This window comes from Nerophis lumbriciformis, linkage group LG17 (genome assembly GCF_033978685.3).
Source record: "Nerophis lumbriciformis linkage group LG17, RoL_Nlum_v2.1, whole genome shotgun sequence".
NCBI lineage: Eukaryota > Metazoa > Chordata > Actinopteri > Syngnathiformes > Syngnathidae > Nerophis > Nerophis lumbriciformis.
The window spans coordinates 38,534,241-38,555,893 of NC_084564.2; the positions used below are offsets into that span (position 1 = coordinate 38,534,241).

General features: G+C 40.9%; 2 protein-coding genes across 5 annotated transcripts in view; one reads left to right on the plus strand and one right to left on the minus strand.

Annotated features, from left to right (window-relative positions):
• The window catches only part of LOC140679516 (uncharacterized), a 96,551-nt gene extending 90,744 nt beyond the window's left edge, over positions 1-5,807 (minus strand). The window contains exon 1 of the mRNA XM_072915031.1: positions 5,458-5,807. Within this exon, the coding sequence (XP_072771132.1) occupies positions 5,458-5,807 (350 nt within the window). The remainder of the gene's footprint in view (positions 1-5,457) is intronic.
• cadm1b (cell adhesion molecule 1b) overlaps positions 1-21,653 on the plus strand; it is an 802,412-nt gene that overhangs the window by 326,775 nt on the left and 453,984 nt on the right. The gene's annotated exons all lie outside the window — the stretch shown is intronic.

Consider the following 21,653-nt stretch of genomic DNA (forward strand, 5'->3'; position numbering starts at 1 on the left):
TCGGGAGGGGCACTGAAATTTGGGAGTCTCCCGAGAAAATGGGGAGGGTTGGCAAGTATAACTGGGGGACGCAACTGCTCTGTACTTCTCCCTACGTCCGTGTACCACTCCGTACAGCGGCGTTTTAAAAAAGTCATAAATTTTACTTTTTGATACCGATACCGATAAATTCCGATATTACATTTTAAAGCATTTATCGGCCGATGATATCGGCAGTCCGGTATTATCGGACATCTCTTATTGTCATCATTATGTAAGCATAATATATATATAATGTTAATGTTGCAAGTTTAAAACTCAATTAACTTTGACGTTTCATTGTTGTTGTTTTTACTATTGAGTGAATGAAATGAGTTTATTTCGGTCATATAATCAACCATTTTGTGCGATCAGTTTATCAGCACAGCTTGTACATATTAACAATCATACACGTACACACACCAAAAGAAAAAGGAATAGGCTGAAGCCTATCCTATACATTCACGGAAAATTTGATTGCCTGCAACATCAACGTTCAAAAAATCAATGGGATGAAAGTAATCGTTGCTTTATTTTATAATGTTCCATTATTTCACCTTTCAAGGCTTTCTTAAACCTTAAAGAAGTACATGTCTTCAACTCATCGCTGAGCTAAAACCGAAATACATTTGTATTTTATATTCCTTCTTACTTTACATATTTAAAAAATCAATATCTCCTCTTAATTTAAATAACCTAAGAATACAAGTGTCAGGTTCAAACACTGATGACATCTATTAAACGAGACAAGAAGCAAGGAATTAAACAGAGACATAATTCAATTTGGCTCAATTGAGGAGAAACGTCTGGATTGTACTTTTTGTATAGTCCCACCACGCTCTGACGAAAGATTGTACGTCTCCTCTTTTATTTGGATTTTCCCTGATTACATGGCAACAGCTGTTTCTAAGGGAAAGGGGTCGTAAACAGCCATCGCCTTTGGTTACAAAACAGTTCAAAGAAAAGGTGCCTGGAGGGGAGTCAGGTCCTGCTTCCTCTCCGGGTTAAGACAAAATCTTCCTGTGGATTACAAAACATCAAAGAAACCCACACCTGCATGTCGCTTCCCATCCTACACAGTGGAGTTTTACAAGCCGTTTGCTTGGTAAGATTAAAGACAGCTTTTGTCTGCTCGGTGGTGCTCGTTTTGTGATAACTTCGATACAATTATTCTGACAACAAGCTGGAAGGCTGTTGTTCTTTACTCGAAACATAATTTACATTGTTTTTAAAAACACAATATCTGAACATTTTAACACATTAGAACGTATAAATAATGGATTGGTCGGTTCATAGTAGCACACTTTGTGTATTATTCTAATTACCCTTTTTTGACATTTAATTATTTGGTCTGTTTGTTTTATAAACATTTCCCCAACCTTTAACAGAATATATTAGATATGGAAAAATGAAATAATAATATAACATATGCAGACATTTCTTATTCAGCTCTATAAAGAATAGCAATGGATTTGGATATTTTCAACATTGTAATTAAACGGAATAACTTTAATTTATGCAAATGTGATGAAGAAACGATAATTAAATAGAAATATACTCTCAATATATGTTGGGTGAGGTGGATTGTTTCTTGTTGTTGCTCTCGTATTACTAAAATGTAGACCTACTTGCATGTTTGGCACAGCACAGACTCTTCAGGCCAAGACTCAGCTGTCGACCTGCACCTCAGGGAGAAACCACCTTCCCTTGAGAACACAAATGTACAGATTCTGGACAGGGAGGACGGATCTATGTCAAGGTTGAAAAATCATCCCTGAACAGAGGAGGTGGTCTGCCACACCACCTGTCTCCCGCATACAACACTGTCCTTTCAACCATTCCTATAAGACTCTGCAATTTAGCCTCCAACAGGATTTAGAAACATTCTGGTCACAGGCTATTTGTTTACAACTGAATGGAATGCTTACGCGGGGGATTCTGACTTAGTCGTCGATCCACAGCCATGGTTCTACCACACCATACCTCAATGCTAACTACACTTCAAAGGCTGTCGTTGGCTTTGACAGTTAGGATGCTCGTTTGCATTAAAACTGTTGTTTTTCTCACTGCGATAGGGCGAAACCATCTTTGCCCAGGCACACCCTCCTGGTTTTGGAGTATAAATGTTTGGGGTTTTGGCATCAGCCGCTATACTAGATCTAACCAATTTAAGTATATGAGCACGAACTGATGATGCCTACTTGGATGAGCGGCGAAACGTCTTCTAAGACAAACCAGGCAGTCCACTTGCAATCCATTGAATGTCTTAAATTGATCTAGTTTTAGTCAACAAAATTACACATTTTCTATGGACTGGACTCTCTCACTATTATGTTAGATCCACTATGGACTGGACTCTCACTATTATGTTAGATCCACTATGGACTGGACTCCCACTATTATGTTAGATCCACTATGGACTGGACTCTCACTATTATTTTAGATCCACTATGGACTGGACTCTCACTATTATGTTAGATCCACTATGGACTGGGCTCTCACTATAATGTTAGATCCACTATGGACTGGACTCTCACAATATTATGTTGGATTCACTGTGGACTGGACTCTCACTATTATGTTATATCCACTATAGACTGGGCTCTCACTATAATGTTAGATCCACTATGGACTGGACTCTCACAATATTATGTTAAATCCACTATGGACTGGACTCTCACTATTATGTTAGATCCACTTTGGACTGGACTCTCACTATTATGTTAGATCCACTATGGACTGGGCTCTCACTATTATGTTAGATCCACTATGGACTGGACTCTCACTATTATGTTAGATCCACTATGGACTGGACTCCCACTATTATGTTAGATCCACTATGGACTGGACTCTCACACTATTATGTTAGATCCACTATGGACTGGACTCTCTCACTATTATGTTAGATCCACTATGGACTGGACTCTCACTATTATTTTAGATCCACTATGGACTGGACTCTCACTATTATGTTAGATCCACTATGGACTGGGCTCTCACTATAATGTTAGATCCACTATGGACTGGACTCTCACAATATTATGTTGGATTCACTGTGGACTGGACTCTCACTATTATGTTATATCCACTATAGACTGGGCTCTCACTATAATGTTAGATCCACTATGGACTGGACACTCACAATATTATGTTAAATCCACTATGGACTGGACTCTCACTATTATGTTAGATCCACTTTGGACTGGACTCTCACTATTATGTTAGATCCACTATGGACTGGGCTCTCACTATTATGTTAGATCCACTATGGACTGGACTCTCTCACTATTATGTTAGATCCACTATGGACTGGACTCTCACACTATTATGTTAGATCCACTATGGACTGGACTCTCACTATTATGTTAGATCCACTATGGACTGGACTCTCACACTATTATGTTAGATCCACTATGGACTGGACTCTCTCACTATTATGTTAGATCCACTATGGACTGGACTCTCACTATTATGTTAGATCCACTATGGACTGGACTCTCACACAATTATTTTAGATCCACTATGGACTGGGCTCTCACTATAATGTTAGATCCACTATGGACTGGACTCTCTCACTATTATGTTAGATCCACTATGGATAGGACTCTCACTATTATGTTAGATCCACTTTGGACTGGACTCTCACACTATTATGTTAGATCCACTATGGACTGGACTCTCACACTATTATGTTAGATCCACTATGGACTGGACTCTCACTATTATGTTAGATCCACTATGGACTGGACTCTCACTATAATATTAGATCCACTATGGACTGGACTCTCACAATATTATGTTGGATCCACTATGGACTGGACTCTCACTATTATGTTATATCCACTATGGACTTGGCTCTCACTATAATGTTAGATCCACTATGGACTAAACTCTCACAATATTATGTGAGATCCACTATGGACTGAACTCTCACTATTATGTTAGATCCACTTTGGACTGGACTCTCACTATTATGTTAGATCCACTATGGACTGGACTCTCACAATATTATGTTAGATCCGCTATGGACTTATGGACTGGGCTCTCACTATTATGTTAGATCCACTATGGACTGGACTTTCACACTATTATGTTAGATCCACTATGGACTGGACTCTCACTATTATGTTAGATCCACTATGGACTGGACTCTCACTATTATGTTAGATCCACTATGGACTGGACTCTCACTATTATGTTAGATCAACTATGGACTGGACTCTCACTATTATGTTAGATCCACTATGGACTGGACTCTCACTATTATGTTAGATCCACTATGGACTGGACTCTCACTATTATGTTAGATCCACTATAGACTGGACTCTCACTATTATTTTAGATCCACTATGAACTGGACTCTCACACTATTATGTTAGATCCACTATGGACTGGACTCTCTCACTATTATGTTAGATCCACTATGGACTGGACTCTCACTATTATGTTAGATCCACTATGGACTGGACTCTCACTATTATGTTAGATCCACTTTGGACTGGACTCTCACAATATTATGTTAGATCCACTATGGACTGGACTCTCACACTATTATGTTAGATCCACTATGGACTGGACTCTCTCACTATTATGTTAGATCCACTATGGACTGGACTCTCACTATTATGTTAGATCAACTATGGACTGGACTCTCACTATTATGTTAGATCCACTATGGACTGGACTCTCACTATTATGTTAGATCCACTATGGACTGGACTCTCACTATTATGTTAGATCCACTATAGACTGGACTCTCACTATTATTTTAGATCCACTATGGACTGGACTCTCACACTATTATGTTAGATCCACTATGGACTGGACTCTCTCACTATTATGTTAGATCCACTATGGACTGGACTCTCACTATTATGTTAGATCCACTATGGACTGGACTCTCACTATTATGTTAGATCCACTATGGACTGGACTCTCACTATTATGTTAGATCCACTATGGGTAAAATTTTGAAAACAACTTCGAAAAATATAATAAGCCACTGGGAACTGATTTTTAATGGTTTTAACCCTTCTAAAATTGTGATAATGTTCCCCTTTAAATTTCAAAAGATTTTTGTGGCTCCCATTGTTTCCTTTAATTTGTGAAACTGGTCAAAATGGCTCTTTGACTGGTAAAGGTTGCCGACCCCTGTCATAGTCAGTTGGGACAAGCTGTTTTTTTACCCCCCCATTTACACCGTGTCCCCACAATGCGCCAACACCCATTAACGTGCTTTTTTTTGCCGGCGGCATACTCATCCACTAATAAGACCAGCAGGGTCGCATGGTCACCAGATAAGTGGCGCTGCCCATTGTGTTTGACCTTGGAAGCCCGGCACAGCGTCCGGTTTTGGCGAGTTAATGAGCACTGCGGAAAGGTTAAGTAAACAGGAGGGGCCGGCCTAACTGGAAAATGACTACCTCCATCATCACAGACCATCGCTGAGCTGGAGTGTCATTCATCAGCTTTGATTTTAATGATCCGTGGGTAATACTTCCAGTGGCATGCCAGATGAGCATATTGGCACCCCTGCTTGGGTAAAAGGCTTTGAGGTATCGTTGAAGTCCACTCCTGAGGGAGCCGGTGAAGTTCCACTTGACTATTTTACTCTCCTGTGAAGCTTTTCTTGCACTGGGTGTGTCTTCACTCCTGCTATCCCTCATGCTTTCGAGTCTTCCTTCGGAGTCCACGCTGCCGACTCCCTCTGTACCATGATGGATGGCCGGAGTGCGATTCAGCATTCGGCGCCGCTCCGGTGCCAAGCCGCTGTCTCCTCGGATGGCCATTGTTCTCCGGTCGGCTGGAAGAGTCACCTTTATCCGATTGAAATAAATGAGATATGCTCAAACTGAGACATTAATTACAAAGTTTATCTCCCAGCTAAAGTACACTAATAAAGGACTCTAATAAGGCATCCATCACGGCTGCACTCTGCGGAGCGCGGCTAAGGGCGCCGGCCAGAGGTCACCTAAATTTGATGAATGTAATGTATGAGGCCACAAAGAACTTTAATGGAACCCTGCCTTTACTTGGAGGTGTGGCACATGGAGCCCTGATGGAAATATCAATTTACATATCAACATGTTTTAATTCTGTCCTATAGTGTAGTGCATACTTGCCAACCCTCCCGGATTTTCCGGGAGACTCCCGAAATTCAGCGCCTCTACCCGAAAACCTCCCGGGACAAATTTTCTCCCGAAAATCTCCCGAAATTCAGCCACGCCCCCTCCAGCTCCATGCGGACCTGAGTGACGTCAGGTGCGCAACACCACGTAAATCGTTGGCCAACCAAAAAGTAACCCCAGTACGCTATAGCCAACATTCACCAGGAGATGGCAACAGACAAACATAGATCACTCTATTACATTCCTCCCCTTTTAGAAATGTATAGAAGTTACTCAAAATAAATAAACAACCCAACCAAAAAATGCAGCAGCTCAATTAAAAAACTGTACTTAAGCCACACTCTTTCCTTTTTTTTTTTTAGTACTGAACTCTTAACCCTCATTTGTAAAAAAAATAACATGCTTATTATACAAACAGTATTTGTACACCTTTAACACAGATTTTTATACTGTCTTCAGAGATTCAGTTTTTTTGGTGATACTCGAAACCTTTCTGGGTACCTGCGAAAGGGTGTTCAGCATGGTTAGAAAAATAGCGACAGAGAATTGAACAAGGATGGACAATTCAATCCTTAACTCAACAATGAGTAGATGAGTGTTATGTGTGTGTATATGTATAAATAAATGAACACTGAAATTCAAGTATTTCTTTTATTTATATATATATATATATATATATATATATATATATATATATATATATATATATATATATATAATAAAATAAATATATATATATAGCTAGAATTCACTGAAAGTCAAGTATTTCTTATATATATATATATATATATATATATATATATATATATATATATATATATATATATATATATATATACACATATATATATATATATATATATATATATATATATGAAATACTTGACTTGGTGAATTCTAGCTGTAATTACACTCCTCTCCTCTTAGTCCCGCCCCCAACCACGCCCCCACCCTGACCCCACCCCCCACCTCCCGAAATCGGAGGTCTCAAGGTTGGCAAGTATGGTGTAGTGGTTCACATTGACATTCCACCTTTGGTATCAATCAATCAATCAATGTTTATTTATATAGCCCTGAATCACGAGTGTCTCAAAGGGCTGCACAAGCCACAACGACATCCTCGGTTCAGATCCCACATCAGGGCAAGGAAAAACTCAACCCAATGGGACAATGAGAAACCTTGGAGAGATATTGCAGATATCTAGTCGTCCATATAAGCCAGACTTTGGGCAAATTAAGGCCCGGGGGCCACATGTGGCCCGTTAAGATTTTCAATCTGGCCCGCTGGACATTCCCAAATATTTTTTTTAGATGTTTAATATGTAAAGTTGTTGATTAGATAACAAGGGCCACCTGGGCCATCTACTCACCTGTCGCTGTCTTCGAGGCCGGTCCTGGCACACCCCGTACCGCGGCAGGCCACGCCCCCCCCACAATCACATATATCAGATTATAGGTGGGGGTTTCGTGTTCATATTTTGCTATGTTTGTTGCATTTTTCTTGCGTTTTGCTTGAGTGTAAAATATGTGGATGGAGAGGGGGTGTGACGTTCATATGTTGTCAATATTCAGTGTTTTATCCTTCATAGTTAATATTGTAAATCCCACATTCTTTATTTTTCATGTAAATTCTGGGTGTCTCATTCAGTAAGAAAATTTTAAATTCCATTTTAAGGCGGTCTGTCATAACGTTTTTGGCATTCAATCAGACATTATTGTGAGGTTTTGTATTAATGTTCCTAAAAATCAGATATACCGGCCCCCAAACTGCACTTTTATACTAGTTACTATGGTAATCTAATTAGTTACTATGGTCATCTAATTAGCTACTTTGGTACTGTAAGTCACAGCAGGTCAGACGAGGCACCAAACAGTGTGGGTGGGGAGTGTTTCCACAGAGTGTTTCCAGAGCCTGAAATGTGGGTGTCGGGGACAGACGCTGAAGGAGATTTTTACAACATAGTTCTAAAGCTTAGTGATATATCACATATATCAGATTGTAGGTGGGGGTTTTTTTACCTTTGTGTTCATATTTCACTGTGTTTGTTGCATTTTTTGTTGCGTTTCGCTTGATTGTAAAATATGTCGATGGAGAGGGGGTGTGACCTTCATATGTCAATATTGGCCCACTATAGACTGGACTCTCACTATTATGTTAGATCCACTATGGACTGGACTCTATTATGTTAGATCCACTATAAACTGGACTCTCACTATTATCTTAGATCCACTATGGACTGGACTCTATTATGTTAGATCCACTATAAACTGGACTCTCACTATTATGTTAAATCCACTATGGACTGGACTCTCACTATTATGTTAGATCCACTATGGACTGGACTCTCACTATTATGTTAGATCCACTATGGACTGGACTCTCACTATTATGTTGGATCCACTATGGACTGGACTCTCTCAATGTTATGTTAGATCCACTATGGACTGGACTCTCCCTATTATGTTAGATCCACTATGGACTGGACTCTCACACTATTATGTTAGATCCACTATGGACTGGACTCTCACAATATTATGCTAGATCCACTAAGACTGGACTTTCACAATATTATGTTAGATCCACTATGGACTGGACTCTCACTATTATGTTGGATCCACTATGGACCGGACCCTCACTATTATTTTAGATCAACTATGGACTGGACTCTCACTATTATGTTAGATCCACTATAGACTATACTCTCACACTATTATGTTAGATCCACTATGGACTGTACTCTCACACTATTATATTAGATCCACTATGGACTGGACTCTCACTATTATGTTAGATCCACTATGGACTGGACTCTCACACTATTATATTAGATCCACTATGGACTGCACTCACACTATTATGTTAGATCCACTATGGACTGGACTCTCACACTATTATGTTAGATCCACTATGGACTGGACTCTCATTGTTATGTTAGATCCACTATGAACTGGACTCTCACTGTTATGTTAGATCCACTATGGACTGCACTCTCACTATTATGTTAGATTCACTATGGACTGGACTCTCCCTATTATGTTAGATCCACTATGGACTGGACTCTCACACTATTATGATAGATCCACTATGGACTGGGCTCTCACACTATTATGCTAGATCCACTATGGACTGCACTCTCCCACTATTATGTTAGATCCACTATGGACTGGACTCTCACTATTATGTTGGATCCACTATGGACTGGACTCTCACTATTATGTTAGATCCACTATGGACTGTATTCTCACTGTTATGTTAGATCCACTACGGACTGGACTCTCACTATTATGTTAGAACCACTATGGACTGTATTCTCACTGTTATGCTAGATCCACTATGGACTGGACTCTCACAATATTATGCTAGATCCACTCGATGTCCATTGCACTGGTCGCCCAGTGGGGTCCACACATCTGCGGTCCCCTCCAAGGTTTCTCATTGTCATCCCATTGGGTTGAGTTTTTCCTTGCCCTGATGTGGGATCTTTGAGACACTCGTGATTTAGGGCAATATAATTTAAACATTGATTGATTGATTGAATATTCAGTGTTTTATTGTTCATAGTTAATAGACATTATTGTGAGATATATAGAGATATACCGGCCCCCAGACAGATGTTTTTTCTCTAAATTTGGCCTCCCCGGGTGAAAATAATTGCCCAGGCCTGATACAAGCCCACTGTTTGTTGTTTTATCAAAGCAGTGCCCTAAGTAGTATGTTAACATGTGTGCTACATTGTGACTAATGTATGGTGTGCATTATTCACTGATTGCTGCAGGCCTGTTGATAAACAACCACGACTACTACTGAGACACGGCATCACTGTGGTTGAACGTGACCGTCGAAGTTCACCTGCTTATTTGACATACTTGCCAACCTTGAGACCTCCGATTTCGGGAGGTGGGGGGGTGGGGGCGCTATATATATATATCTACATCCTGAAAATATGCAAACAAAACTGTGTTTAGATAATTGATACTTCAAACTTGCATAAATAAATCTTAAGGAATATAACATAACTTGGCTTCTGAGAGCTTCAAAATGTAATGAATTAAATGCTAAAGTTGTTGATAAACAAGCAATTATTTTAATAATTAAACATGGTCATTTTAAATTAATTATTATGATCATTTAACATTAATTATTTCCAATATGTTTATTTTAATGTATAATTCTATGGCTGGATGTAATAAGGAGTCAGAAAAAATACAAATAAAAATACAATTAATTTTTATGTTTTTAGCAAAATATAGTACAAATGTATTTAGTTTTTTTTTTTTTTAATTAATAAATATAATTATTTATAGGTAAGATAAACATAATAATACAATTTATCTCTAGTCTGGATGATTTAGTTTTTGTCACCCTGTGGTCAGGCCAGGCCCTAATCAATCTGGCGCCCTAGGCAAGATTTTAGGTGGCGCCCCCCCACATCGGCAGTGAAGTGTATATACTCACAAGAACCCGAATAGCTTTGTCTTTGACCTTTTTTTTTTACTTACAACTATACCTAATATATAAAGGGGTGGAAAAGTGACTATTACCTGCAGGGCAAACATTAGCTAACCAGAAGGCAATAACAATGTAAACAAAAAACACCTGCTTAAAAGATCTAATACAAATGTCCCTGAGGAATGTAAGGTGGGAGTACTGTAATTACCTAACGTTACATTATTATTTTCCATAACAATTTAGCCCCCTCCACAATATTAACCCGACGTTAAAACAGAACTAGCTATTTATTGATTAGCAATTGCCGAATCATGTAACATTAGCTTAATGCTAAAAACCCAGGTTACTATCACATTCTGTAACAGACAAATAATTTCATGTAGGCTAACGTTACCTACCTGCTACCTCTGTCTTTTCTCGTTTCTCCTCTTCTTTTCTCTTTTTTCTTCCCTGGGCACCTGACAGTTTTGGCCGTTTTGACATCTTGTGTCGATTTTTTGATGTGGTGACGTCCAAAAAGAGTCATGATACGGGAAGGGAGGGGGCGCACGGTGCGTGGGGAGGAGGGGGGCGTAATGTTGTAACAAATAATATTTCTACTAAATAGGCTTTACTTTGCATTTTAATTAACGTGAGATTATTTTTTGTATTTAGAAATAATAGTAACAAATTTTTTTCCCTTTTTTTTTTCTCCAACATTTGTGGCACTGGCATGGCGCCCCCTGATGGACGGCGCCCTTAGCATTTGCCTATACGGCCTATGCCACGGGCCGGCCCTGCCTGTGGTCCTCACTCAGGTCCGCATGGAGCTGGAGGGGGCGTGGCCTCCAGCTCCGGCTGAAAAATCGGGAGATTTTCGGGAGAATATTTGTCCCGGGAGGATTTCGGGAGAGGCGCTGAATTTCGGGAGCCTCCCGGAAGATTCGGGAGGGTTGGCAAGTATGATATTTGAACACCTGATATCCAATTGCTCCTTTCCAGCGAACACATTTAAACACTCGAAAGGAATTTCCTTACTATTTCACCAAATTGCCGTGCGGATGCGGGAGAGGTCAAAGTGCCTCTTCATTAACGACTGTTTTATCTCCCCTCTGCCAAGAACGATGATCAAGCTTGCATATTTAACACCTCCGAGTGTACTACCTTTCACTTCTCAGCTGTACACACCACTAACTCTTCTTCTTCTTCTTCTTTTTTTTTTTTGGGGGGGGAAGGTTGAATGTTCGATTTGCCCCTGGCTTGTTGAAGCACTTGCATCTCGGGAGATGTTCAAGGTGATTACAAGAGTATTTCACCAGAACACACACACACACACACACACACACGTCTGCTCGCCTCGCCAAACTTGACTTATTTCAACATTTGAGAAAAGAATTGTACAGAAATGTTTCGTCAGTCATGCGGTTATCGCCGGGGACTATCGATCCAAAGCTGAGGTGTCCCCTGAAAAGAAGTCATCACATGCACTTTTCAAAGGCCTTCAATCTTTTTTTTTTTTTTTTTTTTTTCTTTCTCTCTCCCGCGACAAAGAAGCAAATTGCCCGTGCACGTGCAATTTTAGTGACCATATTGTGGCTTTTGGCAGCGAGTCAGAATGGCGGTGTGACATCTCCGCCGTGCTAAGATTGCACCAGCTGTCCCCCATTTGCTTTCTAATGTCTTCTTTGTTCCCGTTTAATCAGCCGTCTGATGGCGGCCTGACTGGAGGGCAGGCTCCCTCGTGCAAGTAGTGTTACCAAGTAGGGATGTCCCGATCCAGGTTTTTGCACTTCCGATCCGATACCGATATTGTTTTTGCATTTCCAATCCGATACCGATACTGACCGATTCTGGCCTATCCGAGCATGTATTAAAGTTTAAAGTTATTTAGCCTACTTAGTTGTCAGAATCATGTTGAAAAGGGTTTTAGTACTCTTGATAACAACTAGCCAGCTGAATTAGGGGAGTTTGAAGAATACACAATGGTTGGTAACAAGAAACTGACCTGTTTATTCAAGGATAAACACAAAATAGACAAAATTATACACGACAAACAGAAATGGCATCATTGAAACTAGGGCTGGGCGATATGGCCTTTGTTTAATATTGCGATATTTTAAGGCCATATTGCGATATCAATCAATCAATCAATGTTTATTTATATAGCCCTAAATCACAAGTGTCTCAAAGGGCTGCACAAGCCACAACGACATCCTCGGTACAAAGCCCACATACGGGCAAGGAAAAACTCACCCCAGTGGGACGTCGATGTGAATGACTATGAGAAACCTCGGAGAGGACCGCATATGTGGGTAACCCCCCCCCCCCCTCTAGGGGAGACCGAAAGCAATGGATGTCGAGTGGGTCTGACATAATATTGTGAGAGTCCAGTCCATAGTGGATCCAACATAATAGTAAGAGTCCAGTCCATAGTGGGGCCAGCAGGACACCATCCCGAGCGGAGACGGGTCAGCAGCGCAGAGATGTTCCCAGCCGATGCACAGGCGAGCGGTCCACCCCGGGTCCCGACTCTGGACAGCCAGCACTTCATCCATGGCCACCGGACCTGTGCCCCCCCCCCCTCAAGGAAAAGGGGAGCAGAGGAGAAAAGAAAAGAAACGGCAGATCAACTGGTCTAACAGGGGGGCTATTTAAAGGCTAGAGTATACAAATGAGTTTTAAGATGGGACTTAAATGCTTCTACTGAGGTAGCATCTCTAATTGTTACCGGGAGGGCATTCCATAGTACTGGAGCCCCAATAGAAAACGCTCTATAGCCCGCAGACTTTTTTTGGGCTCTGGGAATCACTAATAAGCCGGAGTTCTTTGAACGCAGATTTCTTGCCGGAACATATGGTACAATGCAATCGACAAGATACACGATATATATCTCGATATTTTGCCTTAGCCTTGAATGAACACTTGATGCATATAATCACAGCAGTATGATGATTCTATGTGTTTTGATTGATTGATTGAGACTTTTATTAGTAGGTTGCACAGTGAAGTACATATTCCGTACAATTGACCACTAAATGGTAACACCCCAATAAGTTTTTCAACTTGTTTAAGTCGGGGTCCACTTAAATTGATTCATGATACAGATATATACTGTCAGATATATACTATCATCATAATACAGTCATCACACAAGATAATCACATTGAATTATTTATAATCCAGGGTGTGGAGGGGGGCGCCGGATGTAAGTGTCAAAAAGACAGCCAAAAGAGTTTGATATGAGAATAAATCTAAAGTTAAAATATAGGGTAGAAATGCACCCATTTGCAGGAAATGTAGTCTTGATTTTCAAAATGTTCTTTCAAGGCTTGCATGTCTACATTAAAACATTCTTCTTCATACTGCATTATTATATGCTACTTTTAAACTTTCATGCAGAGAAGGAAATCACAACTAAAAAAAATCACTAATTTTTTCATACGGTGTTGATGTGGACATTTTTGCCTCGGCATTTTGATGGTGTGGACGTGTGGCACCGAACGGAGATAAGCGTCTCGACAGACGTAACAATATTTGAACAATGATGACGAAAACTGTTGTCTCTGTCGTGTCCGTGTGTCGAAAATTGTTATGCGCTTATTTTTTTATTTGATTTTGTGCGTGGCATAGATTTGCCGTGCGCAGAGGACGCTTGAGTAGGCGCGCACCTTCGCGGCTGCGCTAGCATCACAGCTAACGTTAGCCATGCTGCTACCTCGCTCTCTGTTGGGAGAGGACGTATACGTATGTGACGTATGACGTGACAGTATGTGACGTGTGTAAGAAGGTGCGCTCGCTGTCTGTGAGAGGGAGACACAGGAAAGAGTGAGAAGAGCCTGTCGTGTAATGCCAGCAGCTAAAAGCAACTGCGTGAGAATTGTGGATGTGTTGAAGGTTTGCTGGAAAATGCGGAACGGAAATTACGGAGCAGCAGAAATGTGGAATGTATTATTTAAATTGGTGCGTTGGAAAACACGGACCGGAGTTTTTTTTTAAACTGGATCTGGATCGGCATTTTCCCATGCCTTGCCGATACGCAATTTTTGGCAAATATCGGCAGCCGATCCGATCCAAATATCGGATCGGGACATCCCTATTACCAAGTGATGGCACAAAGTAAACATGCCGGAAAAATGAATGCATGCGAGTTAAACTGTTTTTTTCACCACTTGTTGTATCGAATTTGCGCACTTGTGTGCTTACACTTAGCGTTTGGAGTGCATCAGAGCGTTGTATTGGCGAGGCTAAATGCAGTCCCTAGATGTTGCACTCAACTCGCCCCACACGGGGAGTGTGCCATCGACCTGAAGCGGCCTCTGCAGACACGGGCTACGTAATGGAAGAGGAGGGACGACATTGAGTGGTTGCAATTCACAATTAAAAAGGGGAGAGGAGAAGGAAGTGGATAAATGTTGCAATGCTCACGACTAATGGATTTAGGACGGCACAACGCTGTCAAAATCTGCGCCTCAGGAACTAAATATCGTATTTTCACGGACCATAGGGCGCACCTCTATTTTTGATCTTTTTTCATATATTAGGCGCACGGGATTATAAGGCACATTAAAGGGGAACATTATCACCAGACCTATGTAAGCGTCAATATATACCTTGATGTTGCAGAAAATAGACCATATATTTTTTTAACCGATTTCCGAACTCTAAATGGGTGAATTTTGGCGAATTAAACGCCTTTCTAATATTCGCTCTCGGAGCGAAGACGTCACAACGTGGCGTCACATCGGGAAGCAATCCGCCATATTCTCAAACACCGAGTCAAATCAGCTCTGTTATTTTCCGTTTTTTCGACTGTTTTCCGTACCTTGGAGCATACTTGCCAACCTTGAGACCTCCGATTTCGGGAGGTGGGGGGAAGGGGGGTGGGCGTGGTCGGGTTGGGACGGGGGCGTGGTTGGGGGCGTGGCTAAAAGGGGAGGAGTATATTTACAGCTAGAATTCACCAAGTCAAGTATTTCATATATATATATATATATATATATATATGTACATATATATATATATATTTATTTATTTTATTATATATATATATATTTATTTTATTATTTATATATATATATATATATATATATATATATATATATATTTATTTTATTATATATATATATTTATTTTATTATTTATATATATATATATATATATATATTTATATATATATATATATAAAATTAAACCCTTAACTCAACAATGAGTAGATGAGTGTTATGTGTGTGTATATGTGTAAATAAATGAACACTGAAATTCAAATATTTATTTTATATATATATAAAATAAACACTGAAATTCAAGTATTTATTTTATATATATAAAATAAATACTTGAATTTCAGTGTTAATTTATTTACACATATACACACACATAACACTCATCTACTCATTGTTGAGTTAATGGTTGAATTGTCCATCCTTGTTCTATTCTCTGTCACTATTTTTCGAACCATGCTGAACACCCTCTCTGATGATGCATTGCTGTGTGGCACGCACAAAAGTGCTTTCATCAAATGCACTAGATGGCAGTATTGTCCTGTTTAAGAGTGTCACGACATTGCTGTTTACGGCAGACGAACTGCTTTACGGTAGAAAAAAACATGACTGCTGTTGTGTGTTGTTGCCGCGCTGGGAGGACGTTAATGAAACTGCCTAACAATAAACCCACATAAGAAACCAAGAACTCGCCCTCCATCATTCTACAGTTATAACGTGATTGGGCAGGTACGCTTTTTTATATTGTGGAGGACCTGAGTCCGCCTGAATTTCGGGAGATTTTCGGGAGAAAATTTGTCCCGGGAGGTTTTCGGGAGAGGCGCTGAATTTCGGGAGTCTCCCAGAAAATCCGGGAGGGTTGGCAAGTATGCCTTGGAGACATCATGCCTCGTCGGTGTGTTGTCGGAGGGTGTAACAACACGAACAGGGACGGATTCAAGTTGCACCAGTGGCCCAAAGATGCGAAAGTGGCAAGAAATTGGACGTTTGTTCCGCACACTTTACCGACGAAAGCTATGCTACGACAGAGATGGCAAGAATGTGTGGATATCCTGCGACACTCAAAGCAGATGCATTTCCAACGATAAAGTCAAAGAAATCTGCCGCCAGACCCCCATTGAATCTGCCGGAGTGTGTGAGCAATTCAGGGACAAAGGACCTCGGTAGCACGGCAAGCAATGGCGGCAGTTTGTTCCCGCAGACGAGCGAGCTAAACCCCCTGTCGACCCTAGCTTCCCTGGCCTGCTGACATCAACTCCAAAACTGGACAGATCAGCTTTCAGAAAAAGAGAGCGGATGAGGGTATGTCTACAGAATATATTAATTGATGAAAATTGGGCTGTCTGCACTCTCAAAGTGCATGTTGTTGCCAAATGTATTTCATATGCTGTAAACCTAGTTCATAGTTGTTAGTTTCCTTTAATGCCAAACAAACACATACCAATCGTTGGTTAGAAGGCGATCGCCAAATTCGTCCTCGCTTTCTCCCGTGTCGCTGGCTGTCGTGTCGTTTTCCTCGGTTTCGCTTGCATACGGTTCAAACCGATATGGCTCAATAGCTTCAGTTTCTTCTTCAATTTCGTTTTCGCTACCTGCCTCCACACTACAACCATCCGTTTCAATACATGCGTAATCTGTTGAATCGCTTAAGCCGCTGAAATCCGAGTCTGAATCCGAGCTAATGTCGCTATAGCTTGCTGTTCTATGCGCCATGTTTGTTTGTGTTGGCATCACTATGTGACGTCACAGGAAAATGGACGGGTGTTTATAACGATGGTTAAAATCAGGCACTTTGAAGCTTTTTTTTAGGGATATTGCGTGATGGGTAAAATTTTGAAAAAAACTTCGAAAAATATAATAAGCCACTGGGAACTGATTTTTAATGGTTTTAACAATTCTGAAATTGTGATAATGTTCCCCTTTAAAGATGTCATATATTATTATTTTCTAAATGTAAAAGACTTCCTTGTGGTCTACATCAGTGTTTTTCAACCACTGTGCCACGGCACACTATTGTGTCGTGAGATATTGTCTGGTGTGCCGTGGGAGATTATGTAATTTACAAACCCCGTTTCCATATGAGTTGGGAAATTGTGTTAGATGTAAATATAAACGGAATACAATGATTTGCAAATCCTTTTCAACCCATATTCAGTTGAATGCACTACAAAGACAACATATTTGATGTTCAAACTCATAAACTTTATTTATTTTTTTTTGCAAATAATAATTAACTTAGAATTTCATGGCTGCAACATGTGCCAAAGTAGTTGGGAAAGGGCATGTTCACCACTGTGTTACATGGCCTTTCCTTTTAACAACACTCAGTAAAGGTTTGGGAACTGAGGAGACACATTTTTGAAGCTTCTCAGGTGGAATTCTTTCCCATTCTTGCTTGATGTACAGCTTAAGTTGTTCAACAGTCCGGGGGTCTCCGTTGTGCTATTTTAGGCTTCATAATGCGCCACACATTTTCAATGGGAGACAGGTCTGGACTACAGGCAGGCCAGTCTAGTACCCACACTCTTTTACTATGAAGCCACGTTGATGTAACACGTGGCTTGGCATTGTCTTGCTGAAATAAGCAGGGGCGTCCATGGTAACGTTGCTTGGATGGCAACATATGTTGCTCCAAAACCTGTATGTACCTTTCAGCATTAATGGTGCCTTCACAGATGTGTAAGTTACCCATGTCTTGGGCACTAATACACCCCCATACCATCACACATGCTGGCTTTTACACTTTGCGCCTATAACAATCCGGATGGTTCTTTTCCTCTTTGGTCCGGAGGACACGACGTCCACAGTTTCCAAAAACAATTTGAAATGTGGACTCGTCAGACCACAGAACACTTTTCCACTTTGTATCAGTCCATCTCAAGTTGTACTCGCAATTGTTAGATATGACTTTAAAGCCTAACCAAGCATGCATCACTATAGCTCTTGTCTCAAAGTAGGTGTACTGTCACCACCTGTCTCATCACACCCTGACTTATTTGGACTTTTTTTCTGTTTTCCTGTGTGTAGTGTTTTAGTTCTTGTCTTGCGCTCCTATTTTGGTGGCTTTTTCTCTTTTTTTGGTATTGTCCTGCAGCAGTTTCATGTCTTCCTTTTGAGCGATATTTCCCGCATCTACTTTGTTTTAGCAATCAATAATATTTCAGTTGTTTTTATCCTACTTTGTGCGTACATTGTTGATTGTCATGTCATGTTGGGATGTACATTGTAGACACTGTCTTTGCTCCACAGTAAGTCTTTGCTGTCGTCCAGCATTCTGTTTTTTTTTACTTTGTAGCCAGTTCAGTTTTAGTTTCCTTCTGCATAGCCTTCCCTAAGCTTCAATGCCTTTTCTTAGGGGCACTCACCTTTTGTTTATTTTTGGTTCAAGCATTAGACACCTTTTTACCTGCACCCTGCCTCCCGCTGTTCCCGACATCTACAAAGCAATTAGCTACTTACTGATATGGAAGAGTATTACACGGTTACTCTGCCGAGCTCTAGACAGCACCGACACTCAACAACAACAGACTATAATTACTGGTTTGCAAAACATATTTTTAACCCAAATAGGTGAAATTAGCTCATCTCCCATGGCACAGTGGTTGACAAACACTGCTGTATATATCGTGATGTAGACTTAAGACTACATCTCCCTCTTGAAACACAGCCTTGGTTTTGCCTGTGTGTAGTGTTTTAGTTCTTGTCTTGCGCTCCTATTTTGGTGGCTTTTTCTCTTTTTTTGGTATTTTCCTCTAGCAGTTTCATGTCTTCCTTTGAGCGATATTTCCCGCATCTACTTTGGTTTAGCAATCAAGAATATTTCAGTTGTTTTTATCCTTCTTTGTGCGTACATTGTTGATTGTCATGTCATGTTGGGATGTACACTGCGGACGCCGTCTTTGCTCCACAGTAAGTCTTTGCTGTCGTCCAGCATTCTGTTTTTGTTTACTTTGTAGCCAGTTCAGTTTTAGTTTTGTTCTGCATAGCCTTCCCTAAGCTTCAATGCCTTTTCTTAGGGGCACTCACCTTTTGTTTATTTTTGGTTCAAGCATTAGACACCTTTTTACCTGCACCCTGCCTCCCGCTGTTCCCGACATCTACAAAGCAATTAGCTACCTACTGATATGGAAGAGTATTACACGGTTACTCTGCCGAGCTCTAGACAGCACCGACACTCAACAACAACAGACTATAATTACTGGTTTGCAAAACATATTTTTAACCCAAATAGGTGAAATTAGCTCATCTCCCATGGCACAGTGGTTGACAAACACTGCTGTATATATCGTGACGTAGACTTAAGACTACATCTCCCTCTTGAAACACAGCCTTGGTTTTGCCTGTGTGTAGTGTTTTAGTTCTTGTCTTGCGCTCCTATTTTGGTGGCTTTTTCTCTTTTTTGGTAGTTTCCTGTTGCAGTTTCATGTCTTCCTTTTGAGCGATATTTCCCGCATCTACTTTGTTTTAGCAATCGAGAATATTTCAGTTGTTTTTATCCTACTTTGTGCGTACATTGTTGATTGTCATGTCATGTTGGGATGTAAATAATGATAAATGGGTTGTACTTGTATAGCGCTTTTCTACCTTCAAGGTACTCAAAGCGCTTTGACACTACTTCCACATTTACCCATTCACACACACATTCACACACTGATGGCGGGAGCTGCCATGCAAGGCGCTAACCAGCAGCCATCAGGAGCAAGGGTGAAGTGTCTTGCTCAGGACACAACGGACATGACGAGGTTGGTACTAGGTGGGGATTGAACCAGGGACCCTCGGGTTGCTCACGGCCACTCTCCCACTGCGCCACGCCGTCCCTTACATTGTGGACGCTGTCTTTGCTCCACAGTAAGTCTTTGCTGTCGTCCAGCATTCTGTTTTTGTTTACTTTGTAGCCAGTTCAGTTTTAGTTTCGTTCTGCATAGCCTTCCCTAAGCTACAATGCCTTTTCTTAGGGGCACTCGCCTTTTGTTTATTTTTGGTTCAAGCATTAGACACCTTTTTACCTGCACCCTGCCTCCCGCTGTTCCCGACATCTACAAAGCAATTAGCTACCTACTGATATGGAAGAGTATTACACGGTTACTCTGCCGAGCTCTAGACAGCACCGACACTCAACAACAACAGACTATAATTACTGGTTTGCAAAACATATTTTTAACCCAAATAGGTGAAATTAGCTCATCTCCCATGGCACACCAGACTGTGGTTGAAAAACACTGCTGTATATTTCGTGACATAGACTTAAGGCTATATCTCCCTCTTGAAACACAGCCTTGGTTTTGCCACCCTGAAAGTCCTGGTCTAGACTTGCCCTGGGTTTATGCCGTCTCGATGACAACGCTAATGATAATAGGGCCATTTGGCATCCTCATGAATAAAATACATCCACAGGGGAAGTTGATGGAAAACGGGCCCATAACCGTTGGATCTAATTCCCTTTTAATGGTTTGTGGTTTTGATCTTCTTTAAGTATGAACGCCCAAGAACGCGCGGCCTCGTTCGTCTCACAAGTGTAAATACAAAACCGCACGACAAATTGCGGTCGGAGAAGAAGACATCGGTGTCGAAAGGTGTGTCTTTTCATGTGTTACACGTGTTTGCATAACAGCTCATTCAGCGCTGACCTTCTCCCCGGTCCTCCCAATAATAGCGTCTTATATGCAAAGCAGTCCCTTCAGTCTTTAAGATCTATTATTCAGTTTCTTGTTTGCGGAGCCAATCGGCGAAGAATGAAATTCCGCATGGAAGACAAAGACAATGGCAGCAATTAGTGGCTCCCTGTCCTGTCTCTCATTCCGTCTCCCGTCGGTGCCGTTAATCACAAAATCTGTGGACTGTAAACCGTGGCCATCATGTGGTTCAATTCAGAGCTGAAAAAGGAATGACAAATAACGCGCGACGTCGTCCATAGGTGGCACACAGCTGTCACTCAGGGTGTCCTCGGTGAGTTTTGGACCAGACGAAGCAAGTCTGTTCCTTCTGCTATTGCACACAATGCATGCTGAGGCCACCTTTTTTTTTTTGAAAGGACATGTTTTCAAATGAAAGTGTCGACGCTCACTCTTTTATTCTGTT